Here is a 24,298-nt window from a genome sequence, read left to right as displayed (position 1 = left end):
GGAGGGAGTCAGATTGCGAAGGTCACAGGAAGTTTGCGAGAAATCAGGGAAAGAGACCAGTGAGAAATTCTTGAAACAGAGCAGATGTCAGAGTCCTTCATGGCTTGTGGACCTTAAATTACCATGTTGTTTACTGAAAGAGCAGACAACTTGTTAGCGTGTACATCTTGGGCCTTGTCTTCCTTCCACATTCAAATTTATGGCTAAGTTTTTGGGAAAGTCTTGTGCTCATGTTCATAAATTCATGTTTTTTTGGACACTGTTTTTTACATTACCTTTTGTCTTTTGCCTATTTTATATGTGCTTACTTCAATAAACTGTTTAGTTAGCACTACTGGACTCTTGTGTGGGGTTGGGTCCAAAGGTGTATCCCGGCTAGACTGCATCATTAATGGTGGTGTAAAAGAGGGGATTTCAGTAGAGGCTGCCTGCCATATAACCAGGTAGCATATAACACTTGATTAACTCCATCTCCTATTATTAAAGGCTACAATGTTGAAAATAGTAAGATGGGGACTTACTGGCATCACAGATAAAATGGTTGAAGACGACTTCCTTCTCAATTCCTTCAGGCTTCAAGATGTGGAAAAGGGGATGAAAGGGGGGAAGAAAGAGAGAGAAGTGAGAAATTCACTAGGGTTGGTGTCACCCAGTGCGGTAACTCCTGGTGCCACCCTCATGGAGACGGTATCACAATATTGTAGCTAAAATACCACAAAATCTGACAAAATCAACAAATGTTCCACACATTTCTTGTTTTGATTTTTTGTGGATTTGATTACTCACAGACTTAAAATGTTCTCACTAGGAATCTCTAGATCTCCCAGTTTAACTCTGTGGTCATCTTCCTCCAGTCATGTTGAAAGACCTAGAGATTGCTAGAGATAATATCTCTCTGTGAATCTCTAGGTACTGTATACGATTTCCAGTGGAAATAATAATAATAATCATCATCATCATCATCATTATATTTATACCCTGGTTTATCTCCCACAAAGGAGAGATAAATTGACCACAGAGTCATGCTGGAAGATTTAGAAATTCTGAGACAGGTGTTTTGTCAGGTTAAAAAAAAAGCAAATTTGTTATTTGCTGCTTTCCCCCCTTCACTGGGGCCCTACAAAGACCATATTAATCAAATCTGCAAATAATCAAATCTGCAAAAGTTAAATATACAAATTGGTGGGGGGGGGGTGATTGTCATTATCACTGTAATCTGCACCTTCCTTCCTTGTTTTTTAACTGCAGCTATAGGGATATTAATGCTAAAGCAAAAAGGACTGGTGAGAGAAGGCATCTTTATCCAGTCCCTCAACAAAGATAACATTTCTTTAAGTTAAACCCAATGACAGAAATTGAGTTTGAGAGCCTCTATGTGCTTTCTATTATATTTTGGTTTGTTGTTGGTTCTGACTTCAGCTCCTCTGTATTTTGGAAATATTTTCAGTTAAATGTGTGGCACCATCTCTCCCCGGACACACTTCTCCCCCAAAATGAAGGCAGCCAAGACACACACACATACCTCAACTATAAGTGATTTGATCAAGGTGTCCTTTTTTCCTTCGCTGGGTATCTCAACTATTTCATTCCCACATGGCTGGTCTGAACTCAAAGCTTCTGCACTTGCTGTGAATTTCACTTCGCCTAGAACAGATTACAGCTTCCTCATTATACATCAAGCAGAGCCTTCTTTCCCAACAATTCCGGATGTCCTGGCACCAGGGTCAGTCTGCAAGGCTTTGATTGCTGGTCTTGGGTAAGTTTCAAGGGAAGAAAGACTCAATTGTAACCAGTGGGCATGGATACGGGGTTGGTCCAAGGCACTTTGGGGAAAAGACTTCACTGGTTGACCACACCAGAGAGCTTAAGGACTTTATCCCATGTAGTCTTCACTTCGTTTCCCTGCGCTGCCTAAATGAAGTCTCATGGAGGCCATCACATGACATAAGGCCACTTCCGGTGGTCTCCCGTGGGACTCAGTTTAGGCAGCTCTGCATTAGGAAACAGAGCAAAGACCACATGTTCTGGAGTTAAGTGCTACCCTACTCCTAATGACAGAAGACAAATGAAAGAGAGGAAATGATGTGGTATGGCTGCCACACCTGAAAATGGAAAGGCACTGGAATGAAACAAGATGGTTCCACCACTTTCCCAAGTCCTCCTCCCATGGGATGAGATCCTTAGAAGAGCTGGTTTATCAGGCTGCAAAAGAGCTGACATAGTGACTGTGTTGTCAAGAATAGAGGTCCTGCCATGTTTATTCTTCATTGGTTGCATCAAATCAAATCATGTTTTAGCTTTGAAGCACTTTTCAAGGACAGCAGCATATAGAGTACATTATTGTTGTTCTTTGCCTTATAGTCATTTCTGACTTCCAGTAACCCTCAAGCAAACATCTCTTCCTCTTGAGTTTGACTCCAAGAGGTCAGTTCTTGCTGCTTACCAAGAGATCTGGGGGTCACCATCCAGGACACCGTTTTCCTCCCGTTGGCACAAACACAATGTGATTCCTCCTCTTTCTCTTCAGGAGAAGCCGTAAAGTCTGGGGATGGATCCAGCATCATTTTGACCTGTTTGTGAACACAAAAAGGCATCATGTAGGACAGCGCCAAAGTAGCAAACCCTTCTTAAAATGGGATGAAAGAGGCAATCAAAACATGACTCTAAACAATACACAAATGGAATCATAGCAGAGCTTAAGGAAGGACAATTCCAGAATCTTGCAGTTACCATGGCCAGTGGCTAATTCTTGCCAGGTGAAACAGGTGAAACTCCTGTGCTTTCAATGGGAACATCTTGTTATGTAAAAGCAGGGATTTCAGTTGGTGTTATCTGGTTGTGTGACAAGCCCCATCTGCTGAAATTCCCCCTTTTATGCAACTCTTAAAAGACAAAACCCATTAACATCAGCCTAGAATTGCCAGAATGAAACATTGGGAAGCCTTCTGCCTCTTTACAGGTCAAGGAGAGAAGGGAATTTCAGCAGGTATTACTCAAAACACAACGGAAACAAGTTAACCTGTTGCTTTGTCTACACAGTCATTAAAAGAACAGGAGGTATCCCCAGTTTTCATTCTGGGAGGTCTAGACACCACAGGATGAGTGTGAAAAACCTCCAGCTTTTGTTTGAATTATGCAAAGTGAAATTGTAATTCTGGGAAGATGAGAACTCTATCAGATGTAATGTTTTGGTTCATCCTTTGATTGTGCCTGCATTTGAAATCAGTGGTGATACTGGATCTGCAAGCCAGCCTGATGTTGCTGGGGATTCTGGGCCTGCAGACCAGTAGGATTTTCAGCAAGAGATTTTAAGTAAGGAAACTGATCAGTCTCTGAAGGCTGCATTCACGAATGGCAGTTGGCTAGGGTAACAAGGTCAGAATCAGAGATGATCTCAGAGGAGGAAATGCTAGGTGCTCAGCCTAATGAGCACTTGGGTAGAAGATTTATGTTCAGGCAACACAAAGCAGCTGCAGCAGAATTTGCAAAGGTCAAACCATTAATTAGCCAAAAAGTCCTTATCAGTTCCTCAGGGGAATCGGCATGATTTTCTGTCTATATTAGCAGCACCAAGAGGTTTCTTTGCCAGTCTGCACAATATTGGTGTTTGAAGATACATCTCTTCCCAAGTCAAGCTTTCTAAGGGATTCCTAGTTCCATGTTTCCTGTTGCTCATGCTCCATGCTTTCAAGTGTTAAGGATTGTTCCTGCATCTCATGTTGTGGATTTATTTCTGGTTTTTTTATGCTAATCTTGTACTTTGAATTCTATGGACTATTTCTGACATTTTGACTTTGGTTTTTCTTCTGTTTTGCTGATCTGCTTTTTATATACTGTATATTCTTCAATAAACTCCTTTGCTATTTTACTCTGGACTGAGTGTGGTGTTAAGTACAGAGGTGTTTCCCAGCCTTGGAATACAACACATAACTAGTATAACTTTAGCCTCTTGTGGATTTGTTCAGCATCCCTTGGGAACCAGAAAAGTCTGCAGATAAGATGCAAAAAATGAAATAATTTTTAAAAAAAAACTTGATTGTACTGAACTAAAAATGCAGGAAGGTTCTGAGCATGATAAAAATATAGCCTTCCATCCACTTCTGTGTTTCCACACTCATAGTTTTGATAATTTGCAATCTTGTATCACTTCCTCGCCTCCCAAAACTGGGTTTGCCGTGTGAATATTGAAACGGTATCCCCATCTCACAGATGTGAATAGAAGGTCTGCTTGGGAAGAAGGTATGCTGCATGTTTCTGCTTCCACCTCCCAAAGTTGGAGCTGTCCTGTAGGCATCCATGTGGACCTTGTCAAACTAGAGTGCATATCCACTTTAAATCCTGTGGCTGCCTCTTCATTTCTCCCTGGAATCATGGTGACTACACCCCCTCCCCCAAGGACTGCAATAGAGACATCCCATTCCTCCCAAAGGTATTTGTGGTTTTTCCATTTATTAAAAAAAGACACTGATACCTAAAACAGGACAGCTGTGTCTATAAGGGCAAAATATTAGGGCATTGGCAAAATGTGCCAGGTCCAGGAAGGCACACGAGCCCCGCAAATACTCAAAAGATTGCCTTTCCTCATATCAGGCATGAAGAGTTTAGGAATCAAGAACCAAGAGAAGCAGGTAATCGATCAAGTGCGATGCTCACCCGAAGGCATCGCGGTAAGTATGTGAAGACGGTGGCTTTCAAAATGAATTTTTCACCCCGCACCACCGAATAGGGCATGGTGAGATCAAGGAAGAAGGGCTGGAAAGCCTTGAGGGCAACTGGACTGGCGAGGCCAAAGCCTGCCTCTGCTGACATACAGTAAGCTCCTGCTCTCCATTCTGTGATGGTGTCCGGAATTGTGACAGGGATGGAGATCTCACCAGTGGAGTCCGGATCATTGGCATCCAGTCTGTTGTAGGTCACAAGAAAGTAAAAGACGGTGGGAAATTCTCTATTACTGCCATTACAAAGGTACCATATATACTCATGTATAAGTCAACCTCATGTGTAAGTTGAGGGCAGGATTGGGTACCGTGTTGTCGAAGGCTTTCATGGCTGGGATCACAGGGTTGTTGTATGTCTTTCGGGCTGTGTGGCCATGTTCCAGAAGTATTCTCTCCTGACTTTCACCCACATCTATGGCAGGCATCCTCAGAGGTTTTGAGGTATGGATAAACTACTTTATCCATACCTCACAACCTCTGAGGATGCCTGCCATAGATGTGGGTGAAAGTCAGGAGAGAATACTTCTGGAACATGGCCACACAGCCCGAAAGACATACAACAACCCAGGATTGGGTACCAATTGTTATATGACCCGTGGATAAGCCGAGGATCATTTCATTGAGAGGGGAAATCACCAATGTCATTTCAGGGCCCTAGTTATGCCTGCCCGCACCATTATTTCCCTGCCCAGGCATTCAAAAAGATCAAAATTGGTGCCACAGCAGATAAAAGAGAGAGGGTTGGTGAGTCTTTGAGGTTCTCCTGGGATCGACTAAGCTCTCTCCCTTCAGCACTCTCATGTAGATAAGGGGTTAGTCCATTTAAAAAAAATAAGAGCAAAGGTACAGCACTCACATTGTCCAGTGGTTAAGCTGATTCAAGTATTTTGGGTTGATTTTTAAAACTTGAACGATGTTATTGATCAGTCAATTGGCCTTATCAAAACAGACAATATAAACACAACATACTGTACACATCCAGTCCAGGGGTACCTTGGTGTCTACATTTTTAGGCCTTGGATAGACCACATTAGCTCTAGATTATTAAATATGGATTTCTGTGGGTGAGCAGATGACGACTACTGGATGGCATATGTTCTGTATCAGAAACTAGAGCTGATGTGGTCTATCCAATGCAATTTTCTGAATAAGCACCCCAAATAACCAAACCATATCTAAAGCTGACCAAAAACTGATTCATAACCCTTTTGGTATTAATGTTGGAGAATGATCCCTGGTCAAAGTGGTCCCAGGTCAATGTGGTCCCTGGTCAAAAAAAGGCTAGGAACCACTGGTATATAAGATAACTCACATAACAAATAATTACAATAATAACACTACCATGAGGGTTGGATAGCATGCTCTCTAAGGTCTATTTTCAATTTGGCCAATCTAGCCTTTATTCACAGTCAGAGATATGATCTGCATGTGTGCCTAAACAAAACAAATAAAATGAGCAAATACTTCAGCTTCTGCCTTTTCAGCTGCAAAGACTGAAACTGAGATGGCATTGGAGAATGCACTGTTTCAACTAGTTGATTGTTAGTTTGCTTTGCCACCTTAGCATTGTTAGCCACTTTAAGTCTCTTTTAAGAGAGGATATAAATAAATTTAACAACAACAAAAACAACAACAACCCCCCCCCCCCCCCACATATACTTTCATAATCAGCCCTTCACATTCACTGGGGCTATGGGGCACAGGACCCCCATAAAAGTGAGAGAGCATCTCTCCTAGGAAGTTCTATATCCACCATGATGACTATTTAGTCATCTTCTATCTGAAGCTGACAATAGAATCACACTTGAGGGCCTCAAGATTTAATCAAATCCATGAATAACCAGATCCCCAAAATTTGAACCAGCCAGTGAATAAGGCTGTTTATTTCTCAAAATGCCATCTCAGCATGTTGACATACACATTACTACAGATAATTTTTAAAAGAAAATATTCTTTGTGTACCTGGTTACTACTTACTCTACTACATAAAGATCCCATAGCCACGTCTCAGGAAAGAAGCTTCTAACAGGTTGAGAAATTTTCTCTGGTTCCTGAGAAACTCCAAACATTGGAGATCCTGGGGGTCCCGGTTCGTGCAGTGCATAAGCTGAAGGGAAGAGAGTTATAGTCAGCTCTCTACATTTAATGGTATTAGTGGCAGAAGACCCCCATGAAAAATGGAAAACTGCAAATAAAGGCACACACACACACACACACACACAGAGTGACATCTTGAATTAAGAGTTTAATTTATTACCTAACCGAGTTCTTAACTCAAATAGCTCTTATAGCAAAATGGAGTTTCCTATTGAAATACATTAAAATACATACATTCTGGGGCCCCAAAACTCCCCTTCCCATTTTTATTACCTATATTTAAATAATAAAATGTATTTTATAAGTAACAAATAATGTATACATGTACATTCACATGGAACAATGAAAGAAAAGGGAAGATCGATTTTAAAATAATAGAAGCACAAGGTTGTGGCAAGGAAACACAAAGCACAAAGCAAAGAGGTGGAAGCATCATTTTCTTCTCTCTCTCTCTCTCTCTCTCTCTCTCTCTCTCTCTCTCTCTCTCTCTCTCTCTCTACAGTTGGGAATTGTGAGAGTTGCAGTCCAAAACACTGGGAGAGCCAGTGCTGTTGCCTTTCCAAATGGGATTCTCTCCCATCTCTTTTCTCTCTCTCTCTCTCCTTCTCTGCTGTTGGGAATTGTGGGAGTTGAAGTACCAAAAAGCAGGGAGAGGGATGGTGGGTGGGGCCAAATGTCTGCAGTGTGGAAACCTCTTCAGTGAAAAATATACAAGACAACTGAGTGCACTAAACAGTGTGATTGTAAGGTAGGGAAAAACTCCCATTTTATTACGAAATGGAGTTAGACTGAACTCTCTTCTTATGAACACTTCTGAACACCTCCCAGCATAATCTGATGAAATCCTGTGTGATTTCCTATTTCCATCTTGAGAAGAAAGCAGAGATTTTCTTAAACACAAGTTTAGGAAATATTGTGTAACCAAAAAAAATTGCCCCCCAATTTTTTTTTTAATGAGAGATTGAAGTCTTTGGAGAGACTGTTGGAAAACTTCAAACGTCATAAAAGTGAGGTCCAGGGGTTCTGTGAATTGCAGTTTTCCCACTCTAGCTGCCTCATTTCACCATCAATTATAGCAGGATCATTAGGCAATAGATCCTCCCCCCCCCCCCCCACCCACACACTATGATTTTGGGGGCCAAATGTGTTTCACCAGTCATGGGAATCCTTGTGATAGAGCTACTTGTTCCCAGGAGAATTGGACATGATACATCATAAATACTTTGAAGAAAGTATTCCATTTGCCATGTGAATTATTTCTTTTGAACCTAAGAAGAACTCTGCTAAATCAGAACAAAAGCCCATCTAGTTAATTCCACTTCACCACCACTACTTTTGTTGAATTCCAGGACCAGAGAAGCAGATGGAGAAAACAGAAGAATGGCCTGCCCCAGGGGAGTGTGCTTGCTCTATCAATGTTCAATATTTACACAAATGACCAGCCATTGCCAAAAGGGACAGAGAGTTTAATCTATGCTGGTGATCGTGCTATTACTGCCCAAGCAGGGAGTTTTGAAATGGTTGAACAGAAGCCCTCTGAAGCTTTAGGTGCTCTTACTGCCTATTACAGGGAAAACCAGCTAATTTCTAATCCAGCTAAAACACAGACATGTGCTATTCACTTTACGAACAGACAAGCATCTCAAGCTCTGTGGATGACCTGGGAAGGAATCCCACTGGAGTATTGCAGCACACCAAAATACTTGGGAGTTAGCCTGGACCATGCTCTGACCAACAAGAAGCACTGCTTGAATATCAAGTAAAAAGTAGGCACTAGAAATAATATCATATGAAAGTTGACTGACACAACTTGGGGATCACAACCAGACACAGTGAAGACATCTGCCCTTGCGCTTTGCTACTCTGCTGCTGAGTACACATGCCCAGTGTTGAACTCATCTCAACATATTAAAACTGTGGATGTGGCTCTTAATGTGACATGCCGCATTATCACAGCATGTCTACGCCCCACACCACTGGAGAAATTATACTGTTTAGCCAGTATTGCACCACCTGACATCCGCCAGGAAGTAGCACCGATAATGAAAGAACCAAAGCAGTGGCATCTCTGACCCATCCTCTGTTCGGATATCAGCCAGTATGCCAACAACTTAAATCAAGAAATAGTTTTCTAAGATCTACAGAGATACTTGCAAGAACACCTCAGCAAGTGATAGTCCAAAAGTGGCAGGCTAAAACCCAGAACCTTATGCCATGGCTGATACCAAATGAGAGACTCCCTCCTGGGTACACAGAAGACTGGGCAACTTGGAAGGCACTGAACAGACTGTACTCTGGCACCACCAGATGCAGAACCAACCTTAAGAAATGGGGCCGCAAAGTGGAGTCCACGACATGCGAGTGTGGAGAAGAGCAAACCACAGACCACGTGTTACAATGCAGTCTGAGCCCTTCCACGTGCACAACTGAGGACCTTTTTATAGTCCTCAGAGGCACTCTAGGTGCCTCCAACACCAGAGGCACTCCAGGTGGCCAGCTACTGGTCAAAGGACTTAGTATAATGCCAAGCTTTTAACTTTGTTTGTATTTTTAAATTTGTTACAATTGTACCCTCATTTTGCTTCTGATAAGATAAATAAACCACCACCAAGGTTCTGGGTGAAATACTTACGTATACTGGAATCTTCTAACTGTGGACTGTATGCAAATGTCTGGCAATTCCTAGGGCTGTGGATCTTGGTGCTAGTAAAAACTTTCAATCCAAATTTCTGTTAAAATCAAGAAATGGGACATTCTAAGAGATTTGCATAGATATGTAGGGTGTGTGATGCTTGGTTTGACAACAATCCATATGAAAGGGATTTAGGAGTATTAGACAACAAGCTGAAAGTGAATCAGCATGTGATGTGGCACCTTAAAAAGCCAATGAAATTCTAGGCTGCATCAATAGAAGCTTCATGTCTAAACTGAGGAAAGTAATAGTGCCACTCTATTCTGCTTTGGTCAGACCTCACCTGGAATAACACTGTGTCCAGATCTGGGTGCTACAACTCTGCTATTATTGGGTTGTTGTATGTCTTTCGGATTGTGTGGCCATGTTCCAGAAGTATTCTCTCCTGACCCTGTGATCCCGGCCATGAAAGCCTTCGACAACACTCTGCTATTATTGTTATTATTTACCCCATGGTTCTTTCTTGACCAACTCTAAGCAGCTATTGATTAAGATCCAACAGATATTGTAAAGCTTTTATGAATCCAGATGAGGGGGACCAAAATGTCAAAAGGTCTGGAAGCCAAGCCCAGTAAGGAGTGGTTTAAGGAGTTGGGTATATTTGGGTTGGAGAAGAGAATATGTCACATTGAGGAAGGGACACACTTGTTGTCTGTTGCTTTGGAGACTAGGGCAAGGAAGAATGAGTTCAAATTACAGGGAAACAGATTCCTCCTAAATATTTGGATGAATGTCCTGATGGTAAAAACTGTTCAACAATGGATGGAAAATGTGGTCTCAGAGCACTGTAGAGTCTCCTTCCAGGAAATTTTTAAGCAGAGGCTGGATGGCCATCTGAAGGGACTGCTTCAATTGTTTAGCCTTGCATGACAGAAGGCATGGACTGAATGGCCCTTGTAGCCTTGTCCAACTCTAGGATTCTATTCTATGATTCTGGGGCTCACCTGAAGAATTTTATAAGCATCTCCTGTATAAAATGAGAAATTAATAGGGTAGTAACCGATGCCACCCACGAAAATTGTTTTGAAGTGGATGCACTTGGTGCTATCTGGATCATCCACCGCCCAGCTCTCATAACGATAAAAATTAAGATTCTGCACAGGCAGCAACTTATAGACCTAAAAAAGAAAAATGAATTCAGCATGAAATAAAAATCCTCCTGTGCTGTACCCAACAGATTATTCTGAAATCTCACACTGCGATAGTCTCCTCACCGTCTGAGAAGAGAGTTCAGCCTTGGGCTTCAGGATGAAGACACTCTTATCCACAGCGTGGACAGCACACAAGGAACCTTCAGAGGCTGCAAGATGGAGCTGGGTTTTGCTGGCGGGCAGGCCCACCGAATCCGAGAACCACAGTCTCACCTGTGAAGAAAAGAGGAGGGAACGCAAGGGAGAGCTGGGAGAAAGTCATTTGTAAGCACAGATACCTGAAACAACCTGTGCTAGGAGGCAGCTACACAGTAATGGATCTAACTTACCTGGAAAAGTTAATATGTGGCCTACTTCGAAAAGTTAGTATGTGAGCAGCCATTTTGTAAAAACCAGAAAGCCAGGCAGCCATTTTGTGGCCCTCATTGTGCAGCAGAGCCGGGGGAGGAGCCATCTAGCAGCTATTTGCATAGGAGTGGCTGGATTGGCCAGATGCAAATGAGCAGGTGCGGAGGCACGAGAGATGGCCGGCGTCAAGAATGGCAGTTGGAGGTCAAAATGAACGTTCCATTTCAGTTAGCTGATATCAAGGCGGTCGGAGAGGTCAGTTTTGTTTTTAAAGAGGTTTTAAAGCGCAGTTTAGTCAGGATTTCAGAGTCCAGTTAAGGACTGTAGTTTTTTAAAAGTCAGTTTAGGAGTAATATTATTAAAGCCTTTTAGAAAGGAAAGACTGAGGAAACACATAAAAGAAAGTCTTACTGAAACTACAGTAGAGTCTCATCCAAGCTAAATGGGCTGGCAGAATCTTGGATAAGCAAATATCTTGGATAATGAGGGATTAAGGAAAAGCCTATTAAACATCAAATTAGATTACAATTTTACAAATTACGCACCAAAACATCATGTTATACAACAAATTTGACAGAAAAAGTAGTTCAATATGCAGTAATGTGATGTTGTAATTACTGTATTTACGAATTCAGCACCAAAATATCACGATACAGTGTTCCCTCACTTATCACTGGAGTTAGGTTCCAGGACCACCTGCAATAAGTGAAAATCTGCGAAGTAGGGACACTATATTTATTTTAATATTTATACATTATTTTAGTAGTTATACACTATTTTAAGTTTTTATCAACCAATCATGTGTTGCTAAATCGTCTCCTCCTCCTCCTGTTGCCGCTTGGGCTCCTTTTCTCTCCCTTTGGCTTCTCCTTCCTCCCTTCCTTAGGCTGTAAATTGTAATTTTTTATGATTTATAATAGTCTTTTAGAGTTTATTGAAAAACCGCAAAACAGCGAATCCACGAAAAGTGAACCGCGAAGTAGTGAGGGAACACTGTATATTGACTACAAAAATGCATTGGATAATCCAGAACCTTGGATAAGCGAGTCTTGGATAAGTGAGACTACTCTATTTTTAAAGTGATGTCTTCATAATAGAATAATCAATAACCATCATTGTAACCACCAAACATTTGTACTGTATTTACTATCCTGAAACCATTATGCTAATGTACCTCAAAAGAGACAAATAAACAGTTATTGTTTCATCATATACAAAGTCTCACTCTCATTTTTAAGCCTCAAAATAAATAAAACAAGACTCCTGAACACGAAAGGTGGCAGTGAGAGAGACGTGGGCTTAAAAAGAGAATTTTCAGAGATACTTCCAATGACTATAAGTCCCATATGTTCTGATTTACTGCTATTTAACCTAATTTGCAAAAGGCTTTTGTGAGGCCTATGTTTGAGTGAGGCCTATGTTTGAGCGAAAACGCTGATGTTTGGAAAAACAGTTGTTGCAGAAAGGGAGTTACTTTTCAAGAATAACAAAACATCAAGACTGAACTGGTTAGCTAACACTCCCTAAGGTTCTTAGCGGTTTTGGACTTTATCCTTGCAAACAGAAGTAGATAAGCAGGTGCAGTGTTCAGGGTCAGAAAACATGAAATCATATGTTGCTCTTTGCATGTTAGAAACAGAAAACCAATGAAATTGCACGAAAGTAAAGATGCTTATGATGTAATCAATTGTTAACCCAAATAAGTTATTGATCTTTGAGAACCAATAAGAATGTGTTTTCTACTTTCTGTAAAAGTGATTAAAAGCCTTGCAACCCATTTTCAGGTTGCGACAAAATCTCTGATTGCATTCCTGTATGCATTTTTGTCGTTATTGCTATGGCCACATAATAAACAGCTTTTTGCAGTTTGAAAATCCAACTTTTGTGGTGTCCTTCCTCGCCCTCTCCACTGGAATGGGCCTCCTGCTCTTGACTTTGGGTTAAAAGGAGTACTTTTTGCATCTTTGCCCCTTCATCTCTATATATAAAAGAGTGATGGCATCACGGCGACCCACAAAACAACAAAACTACAGGCCCCCCACCCTCGAAATTTGACAACACAACCCATCATCCACGCCTGTAGGTTGATACAACAAAAAGAAAAGAAATTGGTCCAGCGCTCGGCAGCCAGATTAATAACAGGGGCGAGCTACAGGGAACGATCTACTCCCCTGTTTAAAGAGCTTCACTGGCTGCCGTTCATTTTCCGGTCCCAATTCAAGGTGCAGACAATCATCTATAAAGCCCTAAACGGTTTGGGACCCACCTACCTCAGGGACCGTATCTCCTACCATAAACCTGCTCGTTCCCTTCGTTCATCCGGGGAGGCCTTCCTTTCGCCACTGCCTCTGTCCCAGGCCCGTCTTGTGGGAACGAGGGAGAGGGCTTTTTCTGCTGTGGCCCCCCGACTGTGGAATTCATTGCCCACTGAGATTAGGCAAGCCCCCACCTTGTTAGCCTTTAAGAAAGATCTAAAAACATGGCTTTTCCGATGTGCCTTTGGGGAGTAAATGTAATATATTACTCTGGCTATTCCCCTTGGATTTTATCCTTTATCCTTTAGACTGCTTTACCATTTTATTTCCCTGTTTCCTCTTGTCCCTATGTCTCTCTCTCCCGAGTTTTAATTAAGTGTTCATGTGGCCTGCCCTGGTTTTCATTGTTTTCTCCGATTTGGGTTGTAATATATATACGATGATTTTGTACTGTTATATTGTGTTATGATTTGCTGTTTATTTTGTTATATTTTATGGCGTCTGGGCATGGCCCCATGTAAGCCGCCCCGAGTCCCCATTGGGGAGATGGTGGCGGGATATAAATAAAGTTTTATTATTATTATTTTATTAAAGTCCTAATTAGAGAGAGAGGAATAATTGCTTTTATCCAATTGCTGCCAGTTAGAAGGCTAAGCTCCTCCAACTTGGTCTCCTATCAACCCAATAAAAAATAATTTAAAACACTAAAAAATTAATACAATAAAATACTATAATAACAGAAAATAACTAAAAATAATACAAGAAAATAATAAAATATAATAAATAAAAATATAACTTACAATAAAATTAATGAAAAATTGCAAATAACGTCAAATAAAAATTACACAACAATTTTTAACCAATACCACCACCACTTTGCCACAGCAACGCGTGGCCGGGCACAGCTAGTCATCATATACAAAGTCTCACTCTCATCTGTAAGCCTCAAAATAAATAAAGCAAGGCTCCTGAACACGAAAGGTGGTAGCAGAAATAAACATCCCGACTGGATCCTTTTTATAAACTGCTGGTGGCAGAGGTGGGATCTCAAAACTCTCCCCTGCCTGATTGATCTATTCCTTTACATACACCGTGGAATGAATGCAGTTGAAGTCATAAGAAGTCATAAGATGTGGAAGTTATATTTCCTTAGATTAATCTTTCTTCACCTCATTGCTTCTCCCACTCAACAATTTCTCTAGTTTCATCAGGGTGTGTCTACACTGAGTAATGTAGTTTGACACAATTTTAACTGCCATGGCTCAGTGCTATGAAATCATTAGACCTGTGGTTTTAGGCCTTTTACCATCTCCACCAAAGAGTGTGGTGCCTTACCTAACTATAAATCCTAGGATTCCATAGCATTAAACTATGGCAGATCAAGAATTGTAAAACTGCATTAATTCTACAGCATAAATATATTCATAAATAGACTGTGAGACAGGGCCGTTGCCAGAAAAAATTTTCGGGAGGGGTTTTGAAAATTTGGGGGGGGGGGGTTTGAACCCCTAGCACCCCCCCCCCCGCTACAAACCTGTCAATATCTGCTTGAGATAGTGCCTGGAGGGACTCTTAATGTTTTGCGTCTCATAGACTTAGCATGGGGATTTGGTTAACCAGTTAAAATTCATGAGTAAACCAGGTTTTTTTTAATAACCTGAAAAATTTCGGGGGGTGGTGGTGGTGGTTGAACCCCTAACACACACACCCCTCGCTACAGGCCTGCTGTGAGAGTTTTCTGCTTTGGGGTCTTCATACAAAACACTCAAAAATATATTTTTTAAAATACATGGAAGTTGTTTGAAGTTTGTTACCAGTTTTGAAAAATCAATGTTAAGCAACAAGTGAACATCAAAATTTTAAAAAAGTGAACCACAGCTTCTGGGGGTGTCCTGGGGAGATGGTTCATTTGGGCCATTCTTATTTTTTTTTTCCACTAGGAAATGAGCCAAATAGGAAGCTTGGGGTAGCTGGGACTTCAAAACTTCCTTGGCAGGCTTCATGTGGTCCAGGGGTCAGAACTCACTGTTTAAGAAGCAGTGACCTAGGCCACCTTACCTTGTTTGAGAAGCAGTTTTCAACTACAAAATCCGCAGAATGAGCCAGAAGTTCTCCATTGGGCAGAATTGTGTACACTAGTAAGTGAGCCACAGGAGCCATATGGACACTGAGGGCCAGATCCAAAGCGAACACCCCTTTGGCTGCTAATGAAAGAAGGTCAAGAGAGAGAAGCAAGGCATTCATACATTCTAACATGCCTCTTTTGGCTACGATTCAGACTCAAAGATGACCTGGAGAAAATGGCGAAGCGGGTCATTCAACAGTTTGGTGAATAAGGTCCGATCTACACCAGATCTTCACAACATGTGTCCTGGGGGCCAGATGCAGCCCTCAGAAGGATTTGGTGTAGCCCACAGAGGCTCTAAGCCTAAACCTCAGAGAGGGAAGTCATGTGAGAACTATAGCAGAGTAGCAGTTGAAACCCACTCTACACATTTCCTTTCTGTATGCACCAAAGTTGCCAACAAACATGTGAGAAAAGGGGCACCACCGACAGATCCAGCCAAGATGCTGGAGGTGCTGGTCTCAGTTGGAAAGATGGCCTGGGGAAGAGGTACTAATAGAGGATGAAAGGGAGTAAGGTGCCAAGAGGGAAGTGCATCAAGCAAACCACTGTTGGAACCACCTTCCATGAGCCATGGCAGTGAAAGTTGTGTCAAACTGCAATAATTCTACAGTGCAAATGTTCCCAGTGAAGAATTTTCCAGGTCAGACTAGACACAAGGACCCCTCAAAGCCAATCATTTAGGAAGTAGCCAGCAATGTGCCAAACCACAATGGCTGTTTTGTTTTGTTTTGTTTTCTTTCTTTTTTTTGGTGAAATTGGCAAGTTCTACAGTGAGTCTTCCTGTTTTTTTATGAGGAGGTGCGGCCAATGAGGGACGGTACTGTGCAGCAACACATCTCTGTCTTCACCACTTTACACCCCAGAAGGCAAAAAAGTGGTAAGAGGGTGGGAAATGCTTACCTTTTTTGAGCAACTCAGGTAGATCATAGGTCCCATCATACACAATGTTTCCTTTAGCCATCACCTGCAGAGAGGAAGGAAACGGCAAATGAGTATGATGCTGATACAGAAGGCTGAGGTCAAGTGGAGATACAATTGCTGGCCACTCATGGTATTTATTTGGTTCCTGAGTGTTGTGGATCTGAACTGAGCTCCAGTCCAAACTCTTAAAAAGCTAAATGAGATTCCATCTGAATATGAGGAAGAACTTCCTGATGGTAAAAGCTGTGGCTGTTTACATCGCCATTCCACATTCCCTGGACTCAGGCAGACTACGGACCTTGCCTCTGTCATTCTGGGCTTTACTATGCTCATCAGGTATGAAAATGGCACTAGCCACTGTGTGGTTCCTGGAGTGGCACTAGCTGGAGCAACAAACAATATGAGAGAAGGGAAGGGAAATGGAGGATTAGCTCTCTCTTTTCAGGCCTCCCTTCTCCAATTGCTTCATTGCTCTGGATATCATCATTGCAAGCTCCAAGCAGTAACCAGTTCCATCCATGTTCATATCTAGAGAACACAGCCCAGATTGATGGGGGCAGAGTATGAGTCCAAAGGTGGTGAGCAGTGATGAACCTATTCAATAAGGACACCACCCACCCCGTAAGAGACTTGGTGGTTCTACTTGTGAGGATTTGTAAAAGAGGCACCATGATGTGGTGAGTTGACTGCAAAGGGCATGTGTCGACAGCTGATTGGCTGAGCCAGCCAGGAGCCAGAATTCTGATTGGTTGCTGTTTCTAGCTTGCTGCTGAGGCAAATGGTTTTAACTGCCACTTTCATCTCGGAGAGGGAGGAGAGCAGCTTACTAGAAATGGTCAGGAAGGAAATGGCTGCCATGTTCTCCGAAGCCTGATTATTTATAAGGCAAATGAGGCAGATTTAAAAACTGTTTAAAGGGACTGTTTATTCCCTATATTCTCTGTGTGAATTCAGAAAGACTGATATATTTTGTTGTCCTGTTTGATCTTTTGAACTGAAGTAAAGGTACTATTACTTGTTACACAAGCCTGCAGGGTTTATCTTGATTTAGAAACTGTTGTAAAGCTTCTATGTATTTATTTCTACAACCCCCAACACTACTCTGGGTCAACCTCACCATTTGTCGCCTGTATAGATAGTCCCTCACTCATTCTCACCCCAGTATCAAGTGGCAAATTGGGTCATGTGCACCAGCTAGAACTAGTAAGAAGAAAGGCAGGGTATAAATTAACTTTGTTCTTGCTGCTGCTATATTTCTAAGTCCTTTCCAATTCATGCGTGTAGATTATCTGCCAAATCATTTTAAGTCAATGAAAACACTTAGGACTGCTTTCCTTACTTTGTTTGGATCATTTAATGCTGGTGAGTATCTCTTTCCAGCTTTGAATTATATCAATTATATTATTAAGTGGTTTTTGGATTGCAATTTGGGCACTTGGTCTCTAAAAGGTTAGCTATCACTGCACTAGTCCATCGTATCAAAAAAACCCCAACAACATTGCTCCATTCAGACATACCAAATAGTGGAATACAATTTTCTCATCTTTAATGACATCCAGATTTAGAACGTAATGCACTCGGACTGCCTGGTTTTGTTCGCAGTTCAATGTTTTAGAAACAGACTCGATATGGAGATAGCTGCGGCTTGGTGAGTAGAAATAAAATGCAGTGAAGTAAGCTTCGTGGTGAGAGGGAAACTCCCAGTTTCTGTCATAACAATATGGTGTGGATTTATATTTAGCCTGGTGGAAAAGACAACAGACATAACAAAGAAGGTTCAGAACTTTAGGGGATAAATTTTGATGATCAAATAATAATAATAAATTATTATTATTATTTAATAAATGGTCCGCATTCACATGAGTGTGGTATTTTGTATTTGCTCCTAAGCATGAAATTCCACTGTTGGATTAATGCAGTTTGGCACCACTCTAATTGTAAAGGCTCGTGTTATGGAATCATAGAAGTTGTAGCTTGGCCAGTTCTTTTGTAGGGTCGCCAGATGTCCATAGTTGTTCAAGTGGTGTCAAAATATACAAGGTAAATTGACCTGAATCTCTCATATTAAAAAACACACACAACAAAATCCAAACCCCATGTTACGATGATACATTTATTAGGCTAACCTTAATAAGGACTCTTACACATATCACTTGTGATGCAAGATCTGGATTCTATTTTGCTCCATGGCTACCCCTAAATATATTTCTCCATACCTGGAAGTGTAGTTTCATTTGTTCAAGGATTTTGTGGTTCCCAGTCCTCAGCAATGTTAATGTGGGATTTGTGTATTAATAGTGTTTAAATGAAATTTGTGTCTTGCTTGTATTGCAACTAATTGCATCATCCAGAATGTAACATAGTATGGAAAGAGTTAATTGCCAAGAAGCTGTGATGACCTTGATGTGTGGCTGGAACTAGGGAGTATCCAGACACAAGTGTGTATGCTTATTGATTGTGTCAGTTCAGTTCTGAGTGGAGTCGAGATCTGTCTGCCTAGGAGTCAAGTCCTGTGTTCATCTGTCGTCTGTTTGTGCTGCTATAGTAAAACTTTGTAAATAGTTTTACCAATGTCTCTGAGTGACTCTTCGTTCTGCGCTCCACTGATTCCATCCAACTGCTGCTGCGCTGCTAATACTTTGACAAGCAATACTCACCTTGATCCAAATGGAGTCGCCTGTGAAATTCGTGGTGTCTATGGAAAACTGAACTTGCCCCTGGTCATTGGTAGTGTAGTTGGTCTTCTTGGCACCTACTTGGATGCTGATCGTCCCATTAGTAATTGGCTGATTGGTACCATCTACTAGCTTCACCTAGATGTAAAAAACAAATAAAAATATAGGGGTTTTTTTATTTTGAAGAAGAGCAATACTGTCTAAGAATTTTGAAGGTAGAGTGTTGCAGTGGAAATGAACATGAAAAGACAGAAACTGAAGCTGGGGTTGAGATCCCATTGCTTGGAAGGGTTGGACTTGGGACACCCCAAGCAAATTTTCCTGACAAATTTACATTTCCCCAGATGGCTGTCGGTTTCAAAGTCTCTTTGAAATTTAATCTATTTCTGTAATTTTGCAATGAAGCTATGGAGGAAGATTCCTCAAGATACGACATCCAGAACCCTGTTATAATTCTGATTAACCAGAATAAAGTTTTCGGGAACCCTCTGTTAGGCCTCAGAGTGCTTTTGGCTACTTGGCCCATAGAGGTTCCTTTATTCTCAAGTGGAGATATGGTCACGGATGTCTCTGCCTTATCACAACACCTTTCTGGCTACCAGCCAGCCTCACACTACCTTCCAATAACTGCTTCCACCCTGGCCTTAGGTAACATCTTTTCCCTTGCCTTGTTACTTGAAGTGATCTTGTTACCTCATTATGGTATCCACAGGTTTTGCATTTCTATGACTATTCACACTCTCTCCAAAGGTATTACACCTGAGGAAGTAGACTTTGGGGTAATCTACACTGGTCATTGAATCACAGAAATAGAGTTGGAAGAGGCCATCCAGTTCAACCTTCTGCCATCCAGGAAAATACAGGCAAAGCATTCCTGGTAGATGGCCATGCAGCCTCTGCTTTAAAACCTCCTGAGAAGAAAACTCCACCAAACTATCAGGCAGCATATTCCATTGTCACACAGCTCATACTGTCAGGATGTTTTTCCTAATGGGTTGCTGTGAGTTTTCCAGGTTGTGTGGCCATGTTCCAGACTCAATTTCTCCTGACGTTTCATCCACATCTATGCCAGGCATTCTCAAAGGTGTGAGGTCTGTTAGAAACCAGGCAAGTGGGGTTTATATATCTGTGAAAAGTCCAGGTTGGGAGAAAGAACTCTTGTCTGCTTAAGGCAAGTATGAATGTTGCAGTTGATCACCTTGATTGGCATTTAATGGCCTTGCAGATTCAACGCCTGACTGCTTCCTGCCTAGTGCAAGCAGAATTCTGGGAAAGGTAGTTTGGGAAGGCGAAGAGTAGCTCGCGCCAGAAGAACAGGACTTTAAGTCTCATTGATATGAAAGTGATTTTGGTCAATCACATGTGCTTAATTGTAGGGTCAGCCTGGAGCAGAAATACTATGCACTGCCCTTGGAAATGGTCATCCTGTCCCCAACATGTGGCATAGTGGTGTCTACATCCCTCAGCCTCACTAGACAGTCACTTTACTTGGCAACATCAATGTTGCCCAACAGCCATTCCTGTTCGTCACACCTTACATCAGAGGCACCCGCTCAGTCAGGGAGAAGGAGGAGGCTGATTAGATCAGGGAAAAGGGGGTGGCAGTGCCAGTCCATGTGGACACTAGATTGGTTCACATCAGATCCAGTCAGGCTGTCCACATTTTGCCCAAAGCCTGGGATTCCTCCAGAGTTTCAGCTAAACTTCCCTGACTTTCTTTAATGGAGGGCTAAACAGGACTAACCTGGTTTACCCTTAGAAATGATAACAGAATTAAAGGATATAAAATTGGCAACGAAGAAATAAAAGTAAATGTATATGCTGATGATACTATGGTTCTACTTGGATCACCAGAGGGTTTGGTAAAGGACGTAACTAACATTTGAAAAGTTATCAGAGCAGGCCATAAACATTCAAAAATCAGAAATCTTACACAAAAACCTTACTTGGAAAGAGTTTAAAAGATTACAATCCATCTTGGGAATAAAACTGGGTGAGAAGAAGTTAAAATATCTGTAGGTATATATCACCAAAAACCTAAACACCATAATATAACTAAACTACAATCAATTATGGAAAAAGTTAACAATTAAAAAAATGGAATTGGGATATGTCACACAGAATCAAGATAGTTAAGATGATGATTCTTCCCAAATTTTTATTTTTGTTTCAAGTACTACCATATAGTATCCCCAACAAAATAATCAAGGAATAGGACAAATATTTGGATTGCTGCTGCTCCAGATACTAGGACATAAAACAATGGATTCAATTTGCAGGAAAAGAGGCTCCATCTAAACATTAGGAAGAATATCCTGACAGGAAAAACCATTTGGCAGTGGAAGACATTGCTACCTGAGAGTGTAGTGGAGTCTTCTTCTTTTGAAATTTTTCAGCGGAGCCTGGATTTACACTGACATATAATCCAGTTCAAAGAACATAATCTGGATTCAAAAAGAGGATTATATGGCAGTGTAGATGGGGCTAGAGTCAGGATGACCATCTTTCAGGAGTACTTTGATTGTATCTGCTTGCCTGGAAGAATGGGTTTGGATTGGATGGCCCTTAGGGTTTCTTCCATCTTTATGATTCTATGGTTCTATAAGGTGCTGGGGAGCTCATGGATCAAAGTTGGGAGTTTCCATGTGGTCAATCCTTTTGTCTTTGCACAAGAGCTTCCAACAAAGGGGAAGTTTGTGACACTGCCTAATGGCAAGGCTGGCCCTGCCTTTTCAAACATGTGTAGGGAATGTCTTAAAATAAAATTTCAGATACAGAGTTGGACACAACAGTGATGAACCAACAGGCCTTACCTGCCCCTGAAACGGGATCCCAGGCTTGTAATAGGGGTCTAAATTTTCAAAAGTAGCTTTGCTGAGAGTCCGAGTTATATCCGTGAAAGCCGACCCATTCAACTCCATTCCTGCCAAGGAGAACCATACATTAAACAGAACAGTTTTTCAAAAGTATTTACAGTTCAGGACTTAATCATGCTAGATTATTTGAACAGAAACAGGTTCTTCTGCACAGGAAACATGGTTGCTATCAGAATTATTTCTGAATTCGAAAAAACTGTTTATTTCACAGAAAATCACATTCCAGTACAAGTTGAGTATCCATTTTCTGAAATATCTGGGACCAGAAGTGTTTGGGATTTTTTTCCTGCAATTTTCCTTCTTCTTGGCAGGGGGTTGGACTGGATGGTCCACAACATCTCTTCCAACTCTATGATTCTATGATCAATTCCCAACAGTCATACTGGATGATCTACAAATTTCTAGAGAGAATCCCTATCTAGCAATCTCTAAGTTAGGGGTTAAGGGTATCAAACTCATTTTCATTGAGGGCCACATCAGCCTTATGCTTGCCTTCAAAAGGCCATTGAATCCATGGCCCGAGAATTCATGGATAAAGAGGGCCAACTATAATTGTTTTACATGGTGGTCAGTGCTCCTTAGTTTGTGTTCAACTTGGGTCTCCAGATGTTAATGAATGGCATTTCCCATCACTTTTGATTATCCACCATGAGTACTGGGGATAATGGGAACTGCAACTCAATAGCACTTGTGACTTTGAGGTTGGGGAAAGGTTAAAAGCCATTTTAACATCAAACATCATATCCACAAGCCTTCCATCTAAATTCAGACCCCACTCTCCGGATTAAGCAGAACAAACTATAGCCTTCCAGATGTTACTGTATCAGAACTCCCATCAGCTTTAATCATGATGTCTAATGGAGAGGAACACATGAATTGTAGTCCAACATAAAGTGATGCGGAGGGCCAGATTTGCCCTATGGGCCTTCAGTTTGAAACATGTGTCCCTAAATTCTACAATACGACTAGCTTCCAGCAGAAATGACCACAAAGTTGTGCCAGAAGAATTAGAAATTCTCAAAAAGGTGTTCTATCTAGTAAACATACAACAGATTCATGATTATTGGTTCTTCACATTCACAGGGATCTTGTACCCTTAAACCCCATCAAATGTAGAGGGATGACTATATTTCAGTTTTTGGAATTCAGGATAAAGGACTTCTACTGAAAATACTAGGTGGTTGTTATCATGCAGAGTAAGTCCTGATTTCATTGTTTCTGTTTTTCCCTGTGGAAATTGCTTTTACATCCCAACCCTGCATGCTTTTTCCTTGGTTTTATAGCCCACCTCTCCCAACAAGTATACCTGTGCCTTCTTCGACAATCGTGCCCTCCACTCTGAGGTTCATTTTATACCCTGACCGCTTCAGTTGGAACAAACTTGTTTGCACCACACGAGTCAAACAGCCTTGTCCATCTGCCTGCAGAAGAAACCAGGAATTAGCAAGCAATTGCAAAAGCCTTTGGTGCCTTTGCTTCTCTTTATAACAAAATGGGAGGATTTATTTCAACCCAAGGACTAGTTTGAATTTCAGAGAACTTCTTTGGAGCATTTCAGAGAGGAAAGAGTCAAAGGAAATGGAAGCTGGGGAGGAGACAAAACACTAAGATAGTGGATTGGAGCCACATGTGGCAAACATGTCAAAAAGTATGAATGTTGTCAAGCCACAATGACCCCCTCCCCAGGAGCTCCATAATAAAGATATTATTTTGTTATTTTTGAAATATTTTTTGAACTTTTGCAAGTCTGAAGCCATAGAATGCAGTTTAAAATTGCACTATATGGTCAGTACAGACTCATATAATGAAGTTCAGTACAGTTTGACTGCATTATATGAATCTACACCAGTGGTTTCCAACCTTTTTTTGACCAGGGACCACTTGACCAGAGACCACTTTGACCAGGGACCATTCTAAATAAAAAAAATACAATTTACAGTGTAAGGAAGGGAGGAAGGAGAAGCCAAAGGGGGAGAGAAAAGGAGCCCAAGTGACAACAGGAGGAGAAGGAGGTGATTTACCAACACACAATTGGTTGATAAAGACTTAAAACAGTGTATAACTATTAAAATAATGTATAAGTATTAAAATAAATAGTGTCCCTACTTTGCAGATTTTCACTTATTGCGGGTGGTCCTGGAACCTAACCCTGGCGATAAGCGAGGGAACACTGTAGTCCCACAATAATTGGCAAGTACAAAAGAACTCCCTACATCCTGCAGCTTCTAGAAACTGATTGAGAATGGCTTTTAACTGTTTTCTGTTTGGTTGGCTGCTTATATTCTGTCTTTTAATGAACTTTAAATGGTTTTAATGCCACAGATTAATTGGTTTTTTAAATAACAAACACAAACAGACACTTTTGTATGTCTTTAATCCGTGCTGTAATAATTTGCAAACCGTTGTATGCCTTATTCTTTTATCCATTTATGTCCTG

The 24,298-nt window shown here is 41.3% G+C and overlaps 1 protein-coding gene across 1 annotated transcript in view; it reads right to left on the bottom strand.

The window, feature by feature from the left end:
* LOC100564843 (alpha-2-macroglobulin) overlaps positions 1–24,298 on the bottom strand; it is a 76,721-nt gene that overhangs the window by 20,176 nt on the left and 32,247 nt on the right. Inside the window, exons 9-22 of the mRNA XM_008105773.3 lie at positions 23,168–23,282; positions 21,799–21,908; positions 18,968–19,123; positions 17,828–18,052; positions 16,290–16,353; positions 15,320–15,465; positions 10,722–10,871; positions 10,452–10,625; positions 9,448–9,544; positions 6,696–6,825; positions 4,654–4,903; positions 2,444–2,570; positions 1,523–1,644; positions 522–573 (exon numbers count right to left, since the gene is read on the bottom strand). Coding sequence (XP_008103980.1) covers positions 522–573; positions 1,523–1,644; positions 2,444–2,570; positions 4,654–4,903; positions 6,696–6,825; positions 9,448–9,544; positions 10,452–10,625; positions 10,722–10,871; positions 15,320–15,465; positions 16,290–16,353; positions 17,828–18,052; positions 18,968–19,123; positions 21,799–21,908; positions 23,168–23,282 — 1,918 coding nt within the window. The remainder of the gene's footprint in view (positions 1–521; positions 574–1,522; positions 1,645–2,443; positions 2,571–4,653; positions 4,904–6,695; positions 6,826–9,447; positions 9,545–10,451; positions 10,626–10,721; positions 10,872–15,319; positions 15,466–16,289; positions 16,354–17,827; positions 18,053–18,967; positions 19,124–21,798; positions 21,909–23,167; positions 23,283–24,298) is intronic.

Source organism: Anolis carolinensis, chromosome 2, assembly GCF_035594765.1.
Source record: "Anolis carolinensis isolate JA03-04 chromosome 2, rAnoCar3.1.pri, whole genome shotgun sequence".
Classification (NCBI taxonomy): Eukaryota; Metazoa; Chordata; class Lepidosauria; order Squamata; family Dactyloidae; genus Anolis; species Anolis carolinensis.
Note: the sequence above shows the minus strand (reverse complement) of the source record. Positions and strands in the feature narration are given on the sequence as shown.